This window comes from Quercus suber, unplaced genomic scaffold, assembly GCF_002906115.3.
Source record: "Quercus suber isolate HL8 unplaced genomic scaffold, Cork oak 2.0 scaffold_30, whole genome shotgun sequence".
NCBI classification, from domain to species: Eukaryota; Viridiplantae; Streptophyta; class Magnoliopsida; order Fagales; family Fagaceae; genus Quercus; species Quercus suber.
This window is the reverse complement of record NW_027069495.1, coordinates 19,576-44,123: the sequence shown is the minus strand read 5'-3', so window position 1 is coordinate 44,123 and position 24,548 is coordinate 19,576. Positions and strand designations below refer to the sequence as shown.

The window sequence follows — 24,548 nt, the reverse complement described above, 5'->3', positions numbered from 1 at the left end:
CATATATAATATATTATTTTATCTCTGAATTAATGAGAAGCTGGTGGTTATTTTAACTGACAAGTGTGGTTAGTGGTTAACCAGGACCTCAAACTTTTTTTTTTTTTGAGAATGAACCAGGATCTCAAACTTAAATGATCAACTATGCGACTACTCTCTCTGTCCCTTTACCTAGCATAGTATGAAAAGCTTCAATACAATCCAAGACTTCACATCATTATTATAGCCATGCAAAAACAGAACAAGGTCAACCATTGCCAATTATAAATTTAAAGTGCCATAAATTGAAGANTTTATTTTTTTTTTTTTTTTTTTTTTTTTTTTTTTTTTTTTTTTTTTTTTTTTTTTAATTTCCATATATAATATATTATTTTATCTCTGAATTAATGAGAAGCTGGTGGTTATTTTAACTGACAAGTGTGGTTAGTGGTTAACCAGGACCTCAAACTTTTTTTTTTTTTGAGAATGAACCAGGATCTCAAACTTAAATGATCAACTATGCGACTACTCTCTCTGTCCCTTTACCTAGCATAGTATGAAAAGCTTCAATACAATCCAAGACTTCACATCATTATTATAGCCATGCAAAACAGAACAAGGTCAACCATTGCCAATTATAAATTTAAAGTGCCATAAATTGAAGAAAGTATGCACAACAATCCTCTGCTTGCCTAAGCATATTCAAACCTGTCCAACCCAGCAGAGATAATACCCAAGGTGTCACCCGTTAATAATCCAACTGATCCAAAAGCCAAAACTAATTTATTCAAATTAAAATCATTCATAAGGTTCCACGATCCATAAAAACACAAACTCCCTTCCACCCTACCAGTGCTTGACATAATTAATTGCAGTTATCTTAAAGAAACTCCCAAATTAACCAAAAGCATTACCCTCAAATTATCATGAACGCATTGCCTTAAAACTTAAAAAGCAAATATTATCCATTGGAATGTCTACCATCATCAAATTCTTAAACAGAAAACCACAGCTTTTAAAATTTAAATCAAATGCAACAAAACAGAAATGATTAAATTCCATTATGCAAATGACTTCTACACTACTACATGGAAATCCCACCATGGAAGACATTCATTCATTTCTTCAGATTCTATCTGCGGGAATATGGAATCAGAATTACATCAAGCTACTTTACCTCACAATAACTGTGAATCTCCAAGAGAGTTGAGTTCAAAGTTCCTCTTGGGGGGCCATTTGTCGAACACCTAGCAGATTTGGGCACTTGTAAACCCCTGGTCCTGGAAGATAACATCACAATTGAATTCAAGAAGGAACAACAACAAAATGAAAACGCTGATGTTGAGACCAAACGGGGGGAGCTTTGCACTTCACTAGATCATAAAGGCTTGCAGTTGCTTTTTTTTTTTTTTTTTTTTGCTCTGGGACCAAACAGAGAAGTAGTAACAGAGAGGCAAACCTTGAAGAATGAGGACCATCTGCAACTACATTCATCATCATCAGGGACAACACTACCTGCTTCTTCTTCTTATTTGATGAATCTTGCTGACTTTTTGGAGAATTGTTTTCAGTACAATTTTTTTCATTTTCAAAGACAGCACTCCCTGTCTCATCTCCAAGAATTGAGGAAGAATAAAGGAAACGGTCGCTTTGACAGCAGAACAAAAGCAAACCAGAGAAGGAGGCGAGATAGACGAACAGTGAAATTTTTTTTTTTCAAAGGCAAGACCAAGTCTGATCCGACCTGGCACAACAGGCTCAATTTTTTTTTTTCTTAATCTTGTCCATTAGGGAAATTTCAGAGAAAATCTAGTAATAACACAATTTATTTCATTACTCCTTTGCCACAAATGTAATGTGACGTAGTATAAGTTACAGAAAAAAAAAAAAAAAAAAAAAAGGTGGTTCCTTGTGTAATTAATAGACAATCACTCATAGTTTGCCATATTAGAGTTGTGGTAAAAAGTTATGAAATAGTGTGTGGTCGTAAAATTACGTTACAATTTATTAATGATGGCAATAAGATCTTACCATTTTAAAAGGTATTAATGATGGCAATAAGATCTTACCATTTTAAAAGGTATGCCGTCAACTATGTCATTTAAAATTTTAAATGATGTAACAATTTGTAAGCTTTTGCATCTAGAAAATTAAAATGGGAAGACATTGTTCCAATTTAAATACCAAGCTTTTGCCAATAACACAAATTTAACTCTAAATATCACTGAATGAAAATTTCAGTCAAGCACTTGTCTCTGTGATGACCCTTGAACTTTCATTTGCTTTCACCTCCTTTATTCTTGTACTCTCTTTGTTTTGGCTATTAAAGGTATGCAGAAGATCAAAACCTCATAACATAGTTCAGAAATCGCCACCAGGGCCAAGAAAGTTACCACTAATAGGAAACTTGCACAACTTGATAGGCTCACTACCTCACCATGCTCTCCGGAAACTAGCTGGAAAATATGGACCACTTATGCACCTACAGCTGGGTGAAATTTCTGCAATTGGGGTATCATCACCAAGGGTGACCAGAGAAGTCCTGAAGACAAATGATCTTGCCTTGCGCAGAGACCACAACTGCTTGTATCTAAAATTGTGACCTTTGATGGCTCAGACATTGCCTTTGCTCCATATGGTGATTACTAGAGGCAAATGAGAAAAGTTTTCATGTTAGAACTCCTAAGTAGAGGGTCCAATCATTTTCTTCTCTTCGAGAAGAAGAAGTTTGTAATCTCATCGAGTCCATTCACTCATCATCAGGAACACCAATCAATTTTACAGAAAAAATTTTACAGAAAAAATTTTGTCATTGACTACAATTATAAGTAGAGCAGCATTGGCTAACAAATGCAAAGATCTAGATGCACTTGCATTGCTGCTCAAGGAAAGTACATACTTGGGGGGAGGTTTTGACTTGGCTGATTTGTTCCCTTTAAAGAAATTTCTTCATGTGTTTACTGGGTTGAAATCTAAATTAGAGAATGTTCACAGGCAGGTTGACCAAATCCTAGGCAATGTAATCAATGACCATAGGGAGAACCAGAAGAGTGCAACAACTGGCAATGGTGAACTTTCGAGGGAGGATTTTGTTGATGTTCTTATAGGCCTTCAGCAAAGTGGTAGCCTTGGGTTCCCCATCACAAACAACCACATAAAAGCAGTCATTCTGGTTATTATTCCTTCTACATATCCTACACATTCAAAAACAATTAATTCGAAATTACTATGGCTGGTCATTTTTATTGCTATCATCATATCCTTCTTCACTTAAGACTAATATATAATCATTCCAATTTTTTTTCAGGACATGTTTTCTGCTGGAACTGATACTTCATCATCGACAATAGATTGGGCTATGTCAGAAATGATGAGACAACCTAGAGTGCTGGAGAAGGCACAAGCTGAGATAAGAAGAGCCTTTAAAGGAAAGAAACAAATCCACGAGAAAGATATTCAGAACTTCAGTTACTTAAAGTTTGTTATCAAAGAAACTCTAAGGTTACACCCTCCTGCTCCTATGATACTCCCAAGAGAATGCAGAGAGACGTGAAATTTGATGGATATGAGATACCCCTCAAAACCAAAGTCATTGTTAATGCATGGGCAATTGGAAGAGATCCTGCATATTGGCATGATGCTGAGAGTTTTATACCAGAGAGGTTTGCCAACAGTTAATTGAATTCAATGGGAACCAACCCTTGAATATTTCCCTTTTGGGGCAGGAAGGAGGATGTGCCCAGGAGTAACATTTGGCTTAGCTAATATTGAACTTCCTCTTGCTCAACTACTGTACCATTTTGATTGGGAGCTTACGGGCAGAATGAGACCAGAGGATCTGGATATGACTGAATTCTTTGGTGCAGTTGTCCGCAGAGTAAACAACTTGTATTTGGTTGCTACGCCTTATACTCCTTCACTTGACCACCAGATATAGTTCTCGTGTTCGAGCCTTGGGTATGCAGCTGCGTTAAAACTCGGTTGGGAGAGCTTTGCCGCCCTTGTGGTCCTACCCGGCTCGAATCCGGATTTAGTCGGAGCCCCTGTGGTTCTGGATACCCGGTGGTTTAACCAAAAAAACAAAAAAAAAGATCTCAGAATAATGGATATTCAATATAAGGAAATTCATTCAGATGCTCCTGGAATTCCTGCTTCACTATATTAATGAATGTTATATTAAAGTGAGTCTACTCCAGCAAATATTTTCAGGAATAACTGTATTATGATTGCCCAGACAATCCTAAAGCCGAGATCCTTTCATATTTTAATCTTTGTACTCTAATGTTAATCTACTCTGGCAGTCCAATATCAGAGAAGAAAATGGTGAACTATTTCATTCCGTTTAGTAGATCTGACCAAGGGCTTGATTTTAGTTCAAGAGCGCCAACAATGCGGTAGATGTCAAACTGCAAGTTTCATTTCTATAATCCATTTGTTTGGTTAATTAAGTGATCATGACAAATGATCAAGTTCATTGTTATATGAATTTCCTATACATATTTGTGAAAGATGTTCCAGATATACCGGTGGAATGTAGACGGATATAATTTATTGCTCCCAAAGTTATCGTAGACCATAAGTATGGATGGGATGATGGATAAAAATATTCTTGAGCTAATAAGATTGAAAATGTAGACCATAACTTTCTTTCTTTCTTGTTTAAAGGATAAAACGAAAACAACTTTATGACATCCCGGCAGTCTAAATATTCCACTGCAAGACAAAACTCATAGTTTTGAACATTCATATGAACACCTTCACAAATCAATTTTTAGAGAATGTAGCACTAGCAATCTAGCATAGTTTTGAAATTATGACTGTTTAAAGAATTAGAAAATAATGAGTTTCAAGAATTTTGAGATTAAACCAGAGTTTAACCAAGATTGAACCCGGACAAAATTTCATGTTGGGGACTATCAAGTCCACTTAAAATATAACATAATGTATTTTGTTTTTAAATAATTGAATAGAAAGTTTTAGACTTCATATGGTTGCCAATATTGTTTTACATTATTTAAACAAGGTGCTGAATTATTTTCTAAACACTTTACTTATGGTCTATTTGGGATCCGCTTATTTTCCTGAAACTAAAAACTTTTTGCTAAAATTGAAAACTTATTGCTAAAAGTACTATAGATAAAGGTAAATGTTAATTGGAATAGTACAGTGAGACCCATGAATAGTACCAAAAAGTGCAGTGAGACCTTTGAATAGTAGCAAAAATAAGCTAAATAGTAACATAAGTTGGCAAAAAATAAGCTAGCCAAATAAACACTTAGCAACAATAGAGGATCCCCTTCAAGAATTATTTTTTTTCACATGTGAAACCTAAATAGAATTTTGTTAATGAATATATTAACAAAGTTGTCTATCATGTTTATGTTGTTTTGGCGGGAAGAGATAAAAATAAAGGAAAAGATATTGATGATTTATTTTATATTTTATCTCAATTGCTTAAATGGTAAGGAAAAATTGTTAAAATTGACAATTTATAAAAAATACAATTTCTTTTAAACTTTGGAATTTGGATACCTATCTATTTTAAAAGGAATCCACATTCTTACTGAGAGGGGATTAAAGGGGGAATCTAAATTTCCCTAGCATCTGATTCCCTAGTGTGATTTACAACCAAACATAGGAATCTTTAAACATTCTTGGAAATTCTAAAACATTACCCCGTATCAAACATCACATAAATTCACTTTGAAAGCCACTACTATTAAGCGGTTAACCAACTCAAACTTATCCACTAAAAAAACGTTTACAACAATCATCAATCAATCAATCAATCAATCAATATATCAATATATATATATATATATATATATAAAAGCAGCAACCTCATGGAAGAGAGCATAAGGTTCTGCCATGTGACGCACTCTATGAAGAGAATTAAAATACTCTTAAGTCTACTATTTTTGTTTCATTATTATTCAATGTTTAAAGACTATTATTTATTTCCTTTAGTTCAATGTTTCAAGACTATTTTTGTTACATTATTATTCAATGTTTTAAGACTACTATTTGTTTCATTTGGTTCAATATTTCAAAACTATTTTTGTTACATTATTATTCAATGTTTTAAGATTACTATTTCTTTCATTTGGTTCAATATTTCAAGACTTTTCATCTCTCACACACACACAAAACTCTTTCCATTTCCATTCACCCGTTTCACTTCTACTCCTTTATATATACGTCCATAGCCTTTCACACCATCCTATCTCAAACACACTTAGACAAAAAAATGATGTCATTTACTTTCAAACTTTCAATGTCACTTACATAACTCTAACATTGTAGTATCATTTTATTGTAACCCATATGAGTAGGCTATGACCAAGGAAGGGGGCTTGCGTTTTTAATTCAATGACGATAGCTTACGGTTTTGATGTTGAAGTCAGACATTGTGAAGATTATGATTCACTTGGAGTCTTTGGGCGTTTGAGATTTTGTTTTTGGAAAGTTATAAATGTGTTTTTTTTCTTTTTTTTTAACTAAAGAAAAAGAAAAAGAAACATTCTAATTGATTATTTATGAAGTTAGCTATTTTTTTTTTATAAAATTTTGTGTTAGAATTCATAATTTATATGTTTCTTTATAAGTTTATTTTACTGTTATATGTTTCTTTATATTTTGTGCGGTATGAGCCATAGGGATAAAAACAAAAATTGATGGTGATTTAAAAGTGTTTTTCACTTTTTTATTTTTTTTTTAAGGATACGAAAGCCCAACTAAAAACTATTAAATTTTGATAAATGAATGTGTTTTTAGCAAATTTCTCTTTGTTTAATCACGTTCTCTTTATGTTGATACTTACAAATGATTTCCTTAATAAAGTGGTTGAGAAAATGTTTGGTAGGTTGCTATTTATTTGTAATAGAACCAAATAAAAATAACAAATGGATTTGAGAATAACACACAAGATTTCTAAAAAGAATTTTAACAAACACATGTGATGCAACAATAACAAAATTACTACACTAAATATTTTTTTACTTTCCTGATACTCTACATAGAAACAAAAATAATAATTCGTTATCAATATGTTTCATATCAACATTAAGAATTTCCACGACAATAATGGGCCAAATAAAATTGCGTTGACAATTTTAAGTCAATTAATAATTTTAGAAGTAGATCTATATATATATATATATATATCTAAAAGCTAAAGCGTAGTATTTATTGTTGCTACGCTCCTGTTGAGCCACATCAGCATCCACGTTATTATTCTTTTTCTTTTAATTTTTCTATAATTTTTTTTTTAATGTTACCTATTTTTTTAATATTTACACTTTCTCCCTCCCTTACCTTTTCATCTCCCCACTACCTTCTACTTTAATATCGCTCTTCATATTTCCCTTCATCTTCCCTTATTTTGTCTCTTCTTATTCACACAATTTCACTATAAATTCGTCATTCTCTCTTCTATTCTTTGTATAGTTTTCCCTCACAAAAAAGTTATTTCTCTCTCTCTCTCTCTCTCTCTCTCTCTCAATTTTTTGGTTGAGTTTTTTAATATTTCTTGCATCTTTTGTTTAGGTTGATAATTTTTTTATATTCTTTAGAACTCTACTTTTGTTGATGCAATTTAATTTTGTATTTTGTATTTTTTTTTCTCTTTGATTTTTTATCTACTCTAATTAATTATTTTTAAAATTTTCAAATTACCCTTTAAATCCAGGTTGAACAATATTCAAGATTGTAAGAGTTTTGTCTTTGGCTCTCTCCGGTAGGACTACCATTCTTTACCAAAGTAGACGATGATTACAATATATGATGTTGTCTTAAACATTATTGCAGGTACTCTTTTATCAAATTTAATTGTTTTCCTTTCTCTTTTTAAGCTACACTATTAAAATATGAATATTGATAGTTCTAGTGACATGTAATGCATATTATGATATTGATATGAGTGTTTTTTATGTGCCTCCAATAAATGGCCCTATGCTATGGGATTAAATGGCCAACAAATATAAAGGCTAATGCAAAAGGTTAGTGTCACTTTATTTTTGTTAGCAATGTACTTTCTAAATTTATTGTTTGAATTTTCAATCTTTATAGTTTAAACATTAAGGTCATATGGTGATTTGCTCATCATGTGTTTGATGTTTTGTTTATAGACAAATACCATAACTCGGGCTTTATAATACCTTTGTGCAAGATTGACACCATCAATTGATGGGCATAATTTTTTGTTCACTAGATTGTATGCTTTTTCCAATATGGATGTGACTCTATTTTCATAAGTATTTGTTTCTCTAATTAAAAATTCCTATGTTTGGTCTTTGGTACATCTAATTCAAATAATCAGAAAGAAATTTTAAAATTAGAATTTTAGGTAATCAAAATTTTACTTTTATTTTTGGGTTGTGATCATTTATCAGATGTAATACCCATATTTTTGGGTTTTACTTCTAAAATTTTTTAGACCATAATTTAAAATATCTAAATTTTAATAGAGCAAAAAATATTGCCCCAAATTTTCTATAATAATCTTTTAAGTATCATATCGATAATATTATTAAATAAGGATATTTTCATTAAAATTGTGCACAATGTTTCTCTATTAATTTCTATATATTAATTTTTTAATGGTTGAAAGCAGATTTGCATTCCTTTGTTTTTGTTTGCTATTTACAAGCTATTGTTTCTACTTTATGTTTATTAAATAACAAGAATTCGTATGAGTTTCATAAGCAACATTGATAATAATAACAATAATAATAATAATAATAATAGTAGTAAGCTTTATTTATTTTTTTTTTTTTTTTTGAGAAAGAAAAAAAAATGAGTGCTATATTTATTTTGTTTGATAAGGAAGCTGAAAAATTACTTCAAACAATAGCAAGAGAACTATCAAACAAATGTGTAATTGTAAGACCATACAATTAGCATATATGATCTTTCATCTACTTTGACAAGAATATGCTAAATTATATTCAATATATATATAAACAAATGAATGCAAATTTCAACTTACTAAATGAAAATAGAAAAGCTCATTGGAAAACGTTTGTGTTTCAACTAAAACTTAACGACTATAATTGGAAGGTGGGATGAGAATTTAGATATAGGAATTCATATTGTGTCAAAACAATCAAGCAAAAGTCTTTGATCAACTAATAATAAAATCTTTTTGGAAAATTGAAACTTATAAAAGTTTTTTTTTTTTTTTTTTGAGGGGAAACTTATACAAGTTATTCTACCTACAGTCTTAACTTCTACCTACTTTGATTATCATTAAAATAACATCAACAACAAAAATAAAATAAAATAAAGCTGCAAAAGTTTTGACCCCACAAGGTACATGAATCAAGGGTATCCAATTTAACACTAGCACTATTAAAAATAAATTCTAAAATATAGAAAAATAATGAATCACATCAATACCAGCTAGCAACTATAGCTACTACTATTCCATAAAATTTACTCATTTATGCGGAAATAAAAACTTCATTATTTAACAATCAAAATGTAATCTCAGCTCATTTTATTCAACATTTAAATTCAACTACATCCTCCAAATCTATTAAATTATATATTCTGAGAGAGAGAGAGAGAGAGAGAGAGAGAGAGAGATTTATGGTAATAGTATATGTTTTTAATCATCTAAGGAAGTATAATATATAGAGTTCCTAAATAACTTATAAGTTAAAACCCAAATCCATAATAGAACTAAACAATCAAAGCATGAGCATAAAATACCAATTATTTTTTGAATTACTGCTTCAAATTTACACAATTGTTGGAAGCATTTAAATTCAAATATAAATAAAGAAAATATAAATAAAGTGTTCTCATGAAACGTTTTAGTGCATTAGAAAAAGTAAAAATAAAAACAACATAGCTACCAAGGATATTTCCTCCAGTAAATTACATAAAAATTAAAGTTACCCAATTTAAATATCCCATTTTCCAACATTTCATTTCACCTTTTACTATGTGAAGGTAAAATAAATGATGTGGATATTAATAAATTTTCAGCTATTTCAAAATTATTAATAATTAATTTGTGTAGGAGTATTGATAGTTCAAATATATTGTCTTTTGATTTTTTTAAGGAAAGTGGAAATTTTTTTTTTTTGATACAAGATAGAATTTCTACTCTAGCCTAATCTAAGTGTATATGTGTGTGAAACTCTCTCTTGGAGACTTGAACCCCGGCCTTTGCCCCCCACACTCCACAAGCATTTATACTTATAGAGTGACTATCGCACCAAAGTTTGAAGAAGTAATTCGATTAAAAAGAGAGAGGAAGAGCAGAAGAACTGGATATTAATGACTGCTTTAGTTGTTTTAATATTATTAATAATTTAATTATAAGAGACTTTTGATATTATAAAGACAATAATTTAATAGTATTGTCTTTTGATTTTCTTAAGGAAAGTGGCAATTGAAAAGGTGTTGTATCATGAAAGACTATTTGGCCTGGGCTTTTTAATCCCTCTGTTTGACATGTCATCATTTTCCGTTAGGGTAGTGACGGCAAGGACCATTTTGAGAAGCGCAAATTAAATGTAGGGACCAAAACGGATAAAAGACAAAATGTAGGGACTAAATTTGCATTTACGCATAAATACTATAAGGCTTGTGGAGGGTATATGAAAAGCTTTTATTCATTTAATCAATAACAAAAAAATTATTGCTAATGACTAGAGCAATCCCTAATCCATAAAACACGCACAACACTATAAATTACAATCCTAAACAACTTAAAAATTACAAACTAAAAACATCATACAACTACACAATCATAAAATGATCATACAACATGATCACAAATATTTTGTACATGATCAAATTACAAGAGGAAAAGCAATCCTTCTTCAAGCCAACATAGAAGGGGACAAAAATGTAAAATATGGACTAACAATTGCGCTATAATGTGAATCAAATGACGAGGGAATACAACTACTATTTTCGATTCTAAATCAAACAGATACCAAAAAAAAAAAAACTCCAAAAGTATCAATAAATCCTTCAACATACAACTTTTGAAACAAACACATTTCGTATCCCAAAAATCCAAGCATGCAAAAATATTGGAGTGGATCATTGGGATTGTGAATGTCCTTACCCTTATGGAAACAAGGAATTACATGTAACATGCAAAATGTGTTCAATTGACTTGAAAAAGTATAAATTAGTCAATTGATTATGGTAGAATTAATATTTCAAAAAAAAAAAAATCAATTCTACTATAAAGTGTCCTCATTTTGTTCCAAATAGTAATTTCTAATTAAAAAATACATAGTTCCGTGAGCTAAAGCTCCTGTCAACATGAATCCTACTACATATTGGTGATATGTATATAACACAACTCGAGACATAATAACATGACAAATATTAAAAACGAAAAGATCACTCTAAAAAAATTTATCACGCACAACGCATAGGGCCGCGACTAGTATCATTAAAAATTGGGGAAAGAAAACAACAAAATCACTACATAAAGACTAAATACAAGAATACCCAAAAAAAAAAAAAAAAAAAAAAAAAAAAAAAAAAAATTTTTTTTTTTTTTTTTTTTGATAAGCCACAAACTGAATGACCTCTTGTGATTAAACTAATTAATTAATTAGCCAAGTTATTAACTAATCAATTTAACATGCAAATACGTGGAAGCACAAACAAATTACCAAATAACTAAAATATGCAGCCGAAATTAAAAGACACGGTGATTTGTTTACGAATGGGGAAAACCCTTGTGGCAAAAACCACACCGGGTGATTTTCAAGTCACCACTCCCAAAACTCCACTATTATCAAATCAAGCAGTTACAAGTAAATGAATCCCAATTACCTTACCAACCTACAGTTGAACCCTTACCCCAATACCTAATTGGACTTGATCTGTAGTGACAGTTCCCCCTTTTGATGCACGACTCCCAAGTACATGACTAACTAATGCGCGGATCCCAGTACGTGACTTCAAACACCAACTTAGAAGGAGAGGTTGGTTGCAAAGTTCTTCAGTTCATTCTACACGATGAAGATCAAGAAGATGCTTGGTCACAAAACCCTTTAGTGCAAATACACAGCAACTTCTTCAGAGAAGATGAACTAGGTCAAGAACTTCATCTTTGATCACAAATTGCTTGAACAGAGTTTGCTCAATGCTTTTGCAACTTGTGTACAGTTTGACGGCTCTTAAAACAATCCTTTTATATGTTAGGGTTAGGAGAAAGAAGGCCCAAAAGCATATTCACGAATCCTAAGGAATCAGATCAGAAAATCTGATTTTATAAATCTCGACAGATAGCAGGTGTCGAGGAGCTATCGAGTAGGTGTCGAGCTTTAATGATTTTGCACTTCAGCTTGTTTTTCTTGGATAGACTTGATAACTTCAATACTTGATCTTGAAACCTTATTTCTTGAAGTATTAAAAACACCTAGAACTACCTAATTGCAAGTAGAGTGCGTTTTCTCAAAGGATTAGCCAATTTACATAAATAAGTGACATATGTTCTTAACAAGTGAAAACACATATGTCCTAACAATCTCCCCCTTTGGCAATCCATGACAAAACCACAACAAACAAATGAACATATAAGAAAAGTCATAAATCACTCAACTCATACTCACTTGTTGAATACAATAAAATCTAACCTAACACAAACTCTTGAAAAACTTTGCAAGAAGAGAGTTTATGACAAGTAGACTTTGACAACCTGTATTTCTGAAACATTTTAAACAAAAATCATCAAGGCATCTTGTGTGAAACAGAAATAATAGATTGCATACAAGTATAATGAACATGTGTATAAAGATAGAGAAGAAACAACACATGAAGAGAGAGGTGAAAGAAACATACATCCACATATAGAGAGAAAATAAGTACAATGTATGTAAAACTGGTCACAAGACCTCATATACAAGATCAATGTATCTATAAATAATAGAAAAGAAAAGATACATCAAAACCTCACTACATCCCTTAAATATCAACACTCCCCCTATCAGTCAACACTCCCCCTATCAAAAATGCCCTATACTAACTCTCCCCCTAAGATGACTATTCTTATAACCCAAAACTACTTCCCCTTTTTGTCACGAGTGACAAAGGGTAGAGTGTCATGTAGACATCTCATCAGTAGAGCTAGCATCTCCATCATCATCATCCGAAGTGTCATCACCATCACCATCATCATCATCATCCTTAGAGTCAGAAGCTACTGGAGGAGGTGGTGAAGGAGTAGCCTCAGGAGCAAAACCACCCATGGTCGCCTGCCGTCGTGCAATACAGCCAACACAAACATTCACCTGATACAACTCAGTGGAGAGTGTATCGAGGCGAGCATCCATGCGCTGCAGCTGCGTCATGATGTCTCCGAGAGATACATCGCCCATAGAGGAAGAAAGAGCAGATGTAGATGGAGTAGATCGGGAGGAAGGAGTGGAATTCGTCTGTCTTGACCTAAACTGAGCCTCACTACGTTTTACAGTAGTGGCATCTATGGCACAGATGTGTGTGAAGTGGTCGGACACAGGAAAAGGGATAAAAAAATGGCGTAAGATCCTCATGATAGCGGAAGGAAAGATGAGCTTATCACGGGACGCCGAATCTAAATGAACATCTATGATAGAAAGGATGAAATAAGAAGGAAAATCTATAGTAAGATGCTCAAGAAGAGATAACAAAAATCGAGCACGAGGCTCTGTGATGGTGAGAGAGTGGATGGAGTACAAAATTCATCACCATATTTAAGAATCTAGGACCTTTAGCAAAAGGTCTACATGATGTATACTGATGCTTACCCCAATCAGCAGGGCACGCATAAAAATCAGAAATGAGCTCATCTTTGGACACAGTCCTCAGATGCTCATAAGAAGGATAGTCAGGAAACTCTATCCTAGGAACCCTAAGCAAATCTGCAACTAGCTGCGGTGTGACAGGGATGTGCGTACCTCGAACGCGAGTGAAAAAGAAAGGTACTGAATGATCGATTCTGTGCATGTAGGAGTAAAACTCCTGAATAAACACGAGAGGACATGTGATCGGGACATCACATAGTGACTCCCATCCCCTACTGTGAATGACAGAGGGATGGTCAGTGTTGACGAAGTCTGCCAAAATGACTTGGCGTTTCAAATGAGCACCTCGTCTAGAAAAGTTCTCTAAAAAAGCCTTATGGGCATCACCATCACGGAACCGAAGATTTAGAGGAGCAGAATCAAAAGATGAAGAAGCTCCAGAACGCAGAGGGTTCCGAGCCGGAGTGGATTTGCGCTTAGGTGCCATAGACACTACTAACGTAAACAGAATGAGAAAGAGATAGAGAAGGAGACAATTAGAAAAGTCCCAAAACAGTTCACATATATTAATTATATTGAACAATGAGTACATATGCATCGGGAATGCATGAACATGTGACATGCAAATTAAAAGGCATCATGGGCTCAGCCCAATCCAATCCTACCAGCACACAAGTAGAAAACACACATCTAAATGCATGAAAATACCATTCTAATGCACATGAAATGCAATGTATGACATTTTGAAAACATTTAAGTGAAAACCCAACCCAAAATTTCAAGAAAAACTCATTAATTTTAAAAAATCCCAAAAATTTTCGAAAACCCCAAAACCTAAGCTTCAAAACATGAAATGCATGAAAAAGAAAGGAAAAAGAGATCTTACCAAGTGATTTGAAGCAAGGAATGGCCCAAAATCACGTGAGTTGGAGATTTTGAGTGAGAAAAAGAGGTTGGGGAGATGAACAGCTGTGGATAGGTCGAGAGAGATCGAGAAAATGAATTGCAAATCGCGACAGAAACTTATATAGGAGCTTCAGTTTACATTTTGAATGTTAGGACATATGTGATTTGATGTTAGGAACATATGTCAACATTTTATGTAATTTGCTAATCCTTTGACAAAATGCATTTTACTTGTACTTGGGCAGATCTAGGATGTGTTTAATGCTTCAAGAAACAAGGTTTCAAGTTCAAGTGTCAAAGCCATGCAAGTCTGTCCAAGAATTAAGTGAGAAAGTGCAAGATTTTAAAGCTCAACAGTTAGCTGGGCAGCTAGCATCTATCAAGGTCTAAAAGCTGTTAAAGCCTGTGACTTGACAGCTAGCTCGATAGATAGCTATCTATCGAGGTTTATGAAACTCAGTTTTTCAAGACTGTTTTTCATCCAATCCGTATATGTATGTTTGGGCTTTCTTTTCTCACAACCCTAAACATATATAAGGATTATTTTATTGGCCATAAAAGGTTACACATAAATGACACAAGTTGCACAAGAGCACAATTCTACAAGTGTGAAGAAGAGTGTGACCGGAAACTTAGTTTACCCTAGTTCTTGAAAAATCTGCTGTGTTTGTACACCTAAGGTTTTGTGACAAAGAAACTTCATGATCTTTATCGTCTGGATGAACTGAAGAACTTTGCAGCCAACATCCTTCTCAAGTTGGTGATCAAGTCGCGTATTGGGATCCACGTAATTGATTAGTCACGTATTGGGAGCTGTGCATTGAAAAGGAGATATTATCACTACAGAATAAGTCCAATTGGGTATTGGGGTAAGGGTTCAACTGTAGGTTGGTATAAGGTACTGAAATTCCTTTACTTGTAACCATTTGTTTTGATAATAGTGCATTCTCGAGAGTGGTGACCTTAAAATCACCTGGTGGGATTTTTGTTGTATAGGTTTTCCCCATTCATAAACAAATCACCATGTCAATTTATTTTCCATTGCATACTTAGTTTAATTGGTAATTTGTTTGTGCTACCCTGCGCTTTGCATGTTGATTTGATTAATTAATAAACTTTGCTAATTAATCAATATATATATATATATATATATATCACAAGGGGTCAATACTTTTTGGCCTATCATTGAAGATCATCATTGATCTGGTTCTTGAAAATGAATGGCTGATATCCACATTGTTGTCACATTTTCTATAACATCCCGACCAAACTTTATAGTTAAACTATGTGTTTGAGTGGTTAATTATTATTTTAAGCCACTTCCTTTCTATAATTAATAGAAGAGTATTTAATGAACATATTATTGTATAATGTCTTGGAATAAAATTTGTAAAGATTATATATAATTGAATGACTAATTGTATTATGAATTTATGATTGTATACTAAGTATGTACAAAACTATATTAAGTGGTTTAAATTATTGGATACATAATTGGTGTTTTAATTAGGTGTAATGCATGAGATGTTATAACATGGTTAAAGTTGTAAGTAGGTAGTTAAAGGAAGGATATAGTGGTAATTCACTTACACATGCAACCAAGTGAAATTCAACACATGTAAAGCCAAAATGTCATGCAGGTTTTAATTAAGTAATTTTTGCTTAAAACTTTGTACTTGAGATGTTGATAATTGTGTGGGGTGGATTGTTGAGTTGGAGCAAACAGGTGGCTCGCGTAGTTCTATAAGGCAGTTTACATTCATATTGGAAGTGTTTATTATTTTTTGACAATTTGGATGGATATTTTTGAGTTATAATTGTTGATTACTTTTTGGACTTCAATACTTGTAAGCATTCTATTAATAATTTTTTTGTAGTAGATTGTTGAGTTGGATCAAGTGAGTGGCTTGCATTGATAATTGTTTTGTGGTGGATTATTGTTTGATTATTTCATTTCTTTCATATGTTGAACATGCAAACTAAATGATAGTTACCAAATGTATTAATAAATTACTTATGAATTTAGACTCCTTATGCCTACACTTAGGACCTTGGTGTGACTTGCAAGTCATTTTCTCAAATTTGGAAATTTTGCCTTGTTTTCTTGGAAGCATAGGTTTGTTTTCTACTTCCTTGGTTTTTGCTCAAGTTTGTAGAGTTTTAAGACCTAGTCCATTTGTGTGAATAAGGATATTGATAGACTTGATATGATTTGTTTAGTATATTTAAGATTATGTGTAATCCTATTTGCATATTTATAAAACTATGCGGTTTTGAATATGTTATGTACAATATTTAAATGTACGTGTAATTCTATTTCCATGGTTTTTGTTTAAGTTTGTAGAGCTTTAAGACTTAGTCCATTTGTGTGAATGAGGATATTGATAGATTTGATATGGTTTGTTTAGTACATTTAAGATTATATGTAATCCTATTTGCATGTTTATGAAACTATTTAGTTTTGAATATGTTGTGCACTATATTTAAGTGTATGCATAATTCTACTTCCATGGTGTTTAAATTTTTTAAGTATAGCATCTATTATTTTGTTACTCAAAATGATTTCTTTATGAACTTATTAGATACTCTAAATTTGTATTTAGGATGGTTTCAATTTAGATCATCAATCTCCAACTCCTCACAGATCGCAAACTTCATCTCATTAAGAAACTAGCATATAGCGGTAAATGCAGTGTTTTAAGAACTTCATGGGTTGTTACATAGTTATTTTGAACAACTACATTTATTTTGGAAGTATTGTACTTTGTTTATAATATTTTCATAGTTTAGGTGGTTGTTTTATTTATTTATTCTGTGTAGGTAGACAAGTGTTTTGTTACAACCACATTTATTTTGAAATTATTGTACTTTGTTCATAATATTGTCATAGTTTAGGTGGTTGTTCTTTACTTCTTTTTGTGTAGATAGACAAGTGTTTGTTCAATTCAAGATGATACACGTATTGGCATTATATATATATTTCAATCTATGGTTAATGTGTTAGTTTGGGTATTTGTTATTGTGGAATATTTATGATCAATAGGTATATTTGATCTATTACAAGTTAATGTCAGTTGTTGTCGAATTTTGAGCAGTTTATATAGCATTTTTAATATATATTTTTTTTTAAAAAGCAGGTTTTAGCGACGTTTTTGAAACGTCGCTAAATGTATTTTTTTTACATTACATATGAAAATGTTATATTATTTATTGACATTTAAGAAAATGTATATGGCAACATTAAACGTCGCAATAGACATATAGCAACCGCTCTATTACAACGTTTTTGAACATTGAAAAAAAAAAAAAAAGTTGTTGTAGACTATTTGTGTCTATAGCGATGTTTTACAAATGTCACCGAAACCTAGATTTCTTGTAGTACAAATTTCAATCCATTTTCTCCATTTCACATGTCACATTTTATATGCCAAATCTAATAATGTAGAGGTTATTAGGTTATTTAAAATTTTAAATGACATAACATTCAGTACTTTTTTAGATTTATAAAAATTAATTTGAATCATAAAATAGACAAGATGAACATGATTTGAAATGAAGATATTCTTTTTCTAGGCTGAAGAATAGGGGAAATAAATATTTTTAATTATGAAATGGACCCTTTCCATTTCAAATTAAATGAAAAGAATCATGTTCCCTAACTTGGTTTCTAATTTTATAGATTTAGAATTGTGGGCAGTAAGTGCAATCCCAAACTTTCGTATGGCTGGAAAAGCCAAGCTATTATGAAATCTAACTTTCTTTTTAGAAAATAATAAATAATATTTAGGAAAAAGTACATCATGAGAGAGGTGAAGCTACTTGTTGTAATCTTCTCTATACCATTCAATTTTATCAGTTTTCTATGGAAAGACTAGAAGAGATACATCTGATATGTTGTATTTTATGTAGAAGACCACATCTATAAATAAAAAAAAAATGAAAAGAAAAAGGAACTAGTAGTTATTGCCATTTGCTAAAGATGTCTGGATGAGTTGATAACATGCCTCGAGTTTGTCTTTGTTCAACTGAAGAATACCACAGAGTTCATTCTTGCAGGAATCCAAATTCTCAGCACCAAAATCCATATGCTTCATCACATGAAGTGTTACGGCTGCAGAAATTACAGATGGCCGATAATGCACTAGTTTAAAATCATTGAGTAGAGAAAGAACACGATGCTTAAATAATGCAGAGAACTCCAAATGCTGGTGATCTCCCATGGGAACCATTTTGATAATGTGGTTCATGAAAGAAAGTGGGGTGACCGGGTTCATCCTCCAATCTAGCAGAGAGAGCACCAACAATTCCATTTTTTGGATTGACTTTGGCATAAACACATATTCTGATTTCTCAACCTGGAACCATATAAGTTGATTCTCGTTAGCCTTTGTATTGAGTTACAACTTGTAAATGCAATACTAACAGGAAAAACTTAAAAAGACATAAAAGACAGTTCTATGATTGTGGAAAAAAAAATACACAAATCTCAGCTATTTTTGTGAAAATGCATGCAGTTCTAGATTTTCATATTAAAAAAAAATTCATAGCTACAGAGGTTAAGTGTATGGTTTCCACATGAAGCAATAGCAGAAGAGATTTTTGAAGAGTAAGAATAGAGAAATATTTGGATGCATTTCTCTGAAGGTCTCAAGCCTAAAATGGAACTTGAGCAGGTCCAAAACAATATTCCAGACTCTTGGGACAGCTCACTTGATTGTAAGGGAGAGGGAAAGTATGCATCTTTATCAGTTCCTTGTGCAAGCTAGGGGGAGTTTTTTTAAAGAAAAAAGCTGGAGTGAAGTGAAGTGGTTGTTACTAGGGGACCAAAATCAAAATACTTCCTATTTCCAAAATTGTTTCCATTAGAAAATCAAGGAGCACTATCAAATGCCTAGTTGACAATAGTGGGCAGAATTTTGCAAACCCTATGCTCTTATAAGACATGGCAATGGAATTTTATGAGTATCTTTAATTTTTGGTATTTTAAGCATCAGCTTAAATCTTAGTGATGTAGCATTGATCTCTTAGTTTCTCACTAATAAAATCTCCGAGCAATAGAAATCTGCCTTGCAAGCTGAGGTTTCAAGTTGAAAAGTTCAGAATGATTTGTTTAGTGTTAATGGAGATAATGCTCATGCATCCTATGGTTTTACTTCCCAATTTTTTATGAAGGCATTGTTCATGAAGATCTTATAGCTGCTATTGTTTCCTTTTTCAATTAGGTAAACTCCTTGGTGAGGTAATTGCAACAATCTTGTCTTTGATTCATAAAACCCCTAACCCTTCTAAGATGGGTGATTTCAAACAAATTATCTCATGCTGTAACATAATCTACAAGTGTATTACTTCAATTTCAGTAAATAGATTGAAGCCTTGTCTAAGTGGTGTGGTATGTGCTTAATTATGTTATATTAACTATTCATTTTTTTCAATATTATTCAATGTGGGACTTCACTCACATGTGTAACCCAACAATCTCTCTCCCACGTCTGAGAGTTTGCCTCTTTGTAGGCTTCATGACCACTCCATAGGCCATGAAAAATTCCTACTCACTCCCCCTTGCGTAATGGGCATTTCCCTTCACTAGTGCATCATTCATGGGCCTTCATGTATCAACCCCGCATGTCTTTTATCCTCCATGGGAACCTCACACCTCATCTTTGTCTAGCATCATTGGCAATAATACTCCTTTGTTGGCATTTTTCCAAGATCGTTTGTGTGGGCTTTATAGGCTTACTTGGTGCAATATATTGTCCCCGCTCCAATTGGGAAAGGGACCTGCCCTGCTCCATTTGTGAAAGGGCTTTAAATACACCCACCCCATTCCCACTCCAATTGCGAAAGGAACCTCAATAACCTTGTCATCTTTGTCCTACAACACCATGGGCTCTAATACCACTTGTTGGGGATATGAACACCTTGGAGAGATTCTTTGAATAATTAATATAACACATAGAGACACATTTTAACCCAAAATGCCTAAACCCTATGGGTATGTACTCAATTATGTTATATTAACTATTTATTTTTCTCATCATTATTAAATGTATAACTTCACTCACATGTGTAACCCAATAATAATAACAAACCCCCATTGTCCCTAGAAGGAATATTGCAAAGAATGTTTTCCTAACACAAGAAGTAGTGAAAATCTACCACAAAAATAAAGACCAACCTAGATGCACTCATAAAGTGGATCTCATGAAGGGCTTACAATATTGTTGAATAAGATATTGTACTTTACTATCTTTAGGGGTGTGAAGCCCATGAGGTTCAAATGAAACCCTTGTATTGAAATAAATATATATATATATATATATATTAATGTGTTTTACTTCTTCTTTTTTTTTTTTATAGTTTTGACCCCTAAAATAAAAATTTTTTTTTTTTTTTTTTTTAAATCCAGTTGAAATAAGCTTGAATATGATTCTCTTAACACTATCTTGGTCTTTTTAAACGCCAACAACAAAATTTAAAAAAAAAAAATTTAATTAAAAAAAAAACCAATCACAAACCAATTTGATATAAATTTTGGAAAAAAAATTAATAAGTCCAACAATAAAAGTAGAAATTTGTTAATCTTAAACCTTAGAAAAAATTCATTTAGATATTAATAAATTTGAAATAAAATCAATCAAATGGGAGATCAATTGATGAATGATTGCTTGGCATTGTCCATTAGGTGAAGGAGTGCATAACAACTCCAATGTTTTCAATTGCCTTCAATGGTAGCCTGGTGGGTTATTGCAAATAGGGAAGAGGATTAAGGCAAGGGATCGCCTCTCCCTTTACATATTCATTCTAGCCATGGAGATTTTTTTTCCAAGATTTTGTAGAGAGGAGTGGGAGAATGTGCTAAGTTTAAATTTCATCCAAAGTGTGTTGCATTGAAGCTCACTCATCTATGTTTTGCTAATGATTTGATGGTGTTTTGGGGAGATTATCTACAATTTATTCAAGTGACCCTTGAAGCTTTGAATAAGCCCACAAAGCTATCGGGTTTGAAAGCAAACATTGTTAAGGGCACATTTGGTACACTGAATAAAGATTAATTAAAAATAGTAATCTTTATTACTAGAAATAAAAGAAGTTGTAATGAAATAAGTATTATTCTTATTCATAAGTTTAGGTTTTTCTAATTATCTGAGATAGAAATCGTACTCTAAACTAACCTAAGTATATGTATGTGAAACTCCTTCCTAGAAACTTGAACCTTGGCCCTTACCCCTCCATCTCATAAGAACTTGTACTTGTGGAGTGACCATCAGGCTAAGGGTGCACGATAGTATAGGTTTTGTTGTTACATATGAAAAGCTCGTAAAGATGATGCATAAGGAAAATTTGTATTTTTTAAAATATGTTAATTTAAAAAACTATTGCATGCACTAAAGAATAGTTATTATAATCATTGTAGAAATGTATAACTATTCTTCATTTTAAGAAATAGTTATTTTTCATAATAAAATGTAATCAAATAACCGGATAACTATTACACAAGAATAACTATTTGATTACAAGAACTATTATAACATGCTAAACATTTCCTAAGAGTAATTTTCATTGCAGCTACTCCTCCAAGCCTAAAACATTAAACATTGGGCTTACTCCAATTTAAAGAAGGGAAGCTTTTTGTTAAATACCTTGGACCAAGGTTGTCAAAATCGGGATCCTACGTAAGATTGTGGGAGGTAGGTAGGATCGGATCGTGGATCTTAAGATCCTACCTATTTTCAGATTTTAAGCAAAAAACCCATTGATAGTGACTTTGTATGTTATATAATCACTTGAAGTATGAATCCATCCATTAAAAAAAATTGCATCATAAAATGTAATTTGCACGTACTACATCGTTTTTATGTCATTCTAATGAAACAAAATATATTTAACTTTTGACATAATGTATCTAAAAAGTTAAGTACACGTTTAATTAGCAACTAAGTACCAAAATATTATCTAGACGTATGGAAATTTTTTTCCAAATTCTAAGTTCCAAATCCAAAATAAGTTAGGCTAGTTAGCATATAAAAACTAGCTAACTACAAATTTAATATATGTAATCCAAAAGAGATTTCTCAATCTAAGGTAAACTAGCTAATTACAAATATGAAATCCAAAAGAGAATTCCCATTCTAAGGTTCTTCTAATCTAATCATTGTCATTGTCATATCCCATTTCATCATCCAAATATTTTAGCTTTTGTTTTTGAAAACGTTAAACTTAAGTACTATAGGTTTTTTTTGAGATTTTATGTTGACATAAGTGTAAATTTGGGACTTCAATTCATTATTGGGCTTCTAATAACCCGTTGGGCTTGTGGGTTTAGGTAAATTATCTTACCCAAATGAATCCTGCTTAAAAGTGAAAAAAAATAAAAAATAAAAATCAAGCCAAATGGTAGGATCGGTAGGATCTCATACGATCCTATGCAATCCTACACGATCTTACATACAATCCTACCATTTTTGCGATCCTACTACGATTTTAAACTTTTTGGTGAGGTGGGATTGTAAAATCGTGCGATTTTACGATCCGGATCCCGATTTTGACAACCATGCCTTGGACTACCTTTAATTTCTAGAAATTTGACGAAAAAGGAGTGCAGGTCTTTCTTCAAGTCACGTTCCCTCCCCCCCACCCCCCCCCCCCTTTTTTTACTTTTTTTTTTTTTTTTTGTTAGTGTGCAAATAGTATTTTCCCACAGCTAGAATTTTTTTTTTTTTTTTTTTTGAGCTTCAGCTCTTTGTGCAATGTTTCTTGAAACTGTCTTGGTATCAAGATTATCAAAATCAGAATCCTACGTAAGGAGTAGGTAGGATCGTGGACCATAGGATTGGATCATAAATCGTAAGATCCTACATATTTTTAGATTTAAAGTAAAAAAAAAAAACATATTGACAATAACTTTGTATGTTAAATAATCACATAAATTATAATTTTATCCATAAAAAAACAAAAACAAAAAACAAAAAAAAAACAAAACAAAACAAAGATTTGCATCATATGATACAATTTGCATGTCATAAATCGCTACATCTATACTAACAAAACAAATATATTTAAGTTTTGACCCAATGTATCTAAAAAATTCAATAAATGTTTAATTAGCAACCAAATACCAAAATATTTATTATGAAAATATTTTCCAAGTTCCAAGTTTAAAATCCAAAATAAGTTATCAAATGGAAACCAGCTAACTAAAATATGAAATCCAAAAGCAAGATGAATATTAAAGTGAAGTGAACATTTAATTATTCATCATCATCATGCAAATCATCATCTATGTAGAAATTATTGTGTATTTGTATACTAGAGTTGCAAAAGAGATCAAGATACAATTTCACACTCAACTATTCAAGTTATACCACTTAGCAACAATTATAGAGCATGCTCAAAAAAATCAATTTATCAATATACAAACACAAGCATAATAATAAAATTATATATAAGAAAAACATTTTAGTAATATTAGAACACAACATAGAAAAATAAAAAGTCATATCATCACAACATAGAAAAATAAAAACTCTTAAAGTTTCATCAAAACCAAAAATTTATCCCATAAAAAAAAATAAATAAATAAACCAAAAACCAAAAACTGATGTTTTGGTAGAATCGGTAGAATCCCATACCGATCCTACGATCCTACATACGATCCTACCATTTTTACGATTTTAGTGCGATTTTAACCATTTTAGTGAGGTGGGATCGTAAAATCGTACGATCCAAATCGTGATTTTGATAATAATGCTTGGTATTGTAGCTATTTTGACAACCATGCTTGGTATTGTAGCTATTTTGGTGCTATAGTTGTAGCAACTGTATTGGTGGTCTTGATTGGTTGAGTTGAGTTTCTAAACTATTTTCACTGTTGTTCTTTTGAAATGAAATTACTAATATATCATG

At 32.1% G+C, this 24,548-nt stretch overlaps 1 protein-coding gene and 1 pseudogene across 1 annotated transcript in view; one reads left to right on the top strand and one right to left on the bottom strand.

Moving 5' to 3' along the window:
- Positions 1–2,239: 2,239 nt before the first annotated feature.
- LOC112028139 (premnaspirodiene oxygenase-like) lies at positions 2,240–3,916 on the top strand (annotated as a pseudogene).
- A 14,682-nt stretch (positions 3,917–18,598) lies between these two features.
- LOC112028140 (cyclin-D3-3) overlaps positions 18,599–24,548 on the bottom strand; it is a 21,348-nt gene continuing 15,398 nt past the window's right edge. The window contains exon 2 of the mRNA XM_065770390.1: positions 18,599–19,000. Coding sequence (XP_065626462.1) covers positions 18,599–19,000 — 402 coding nt within the window. The remainder of the gene's footprint in view (positions 19,001–24,548) is intronic.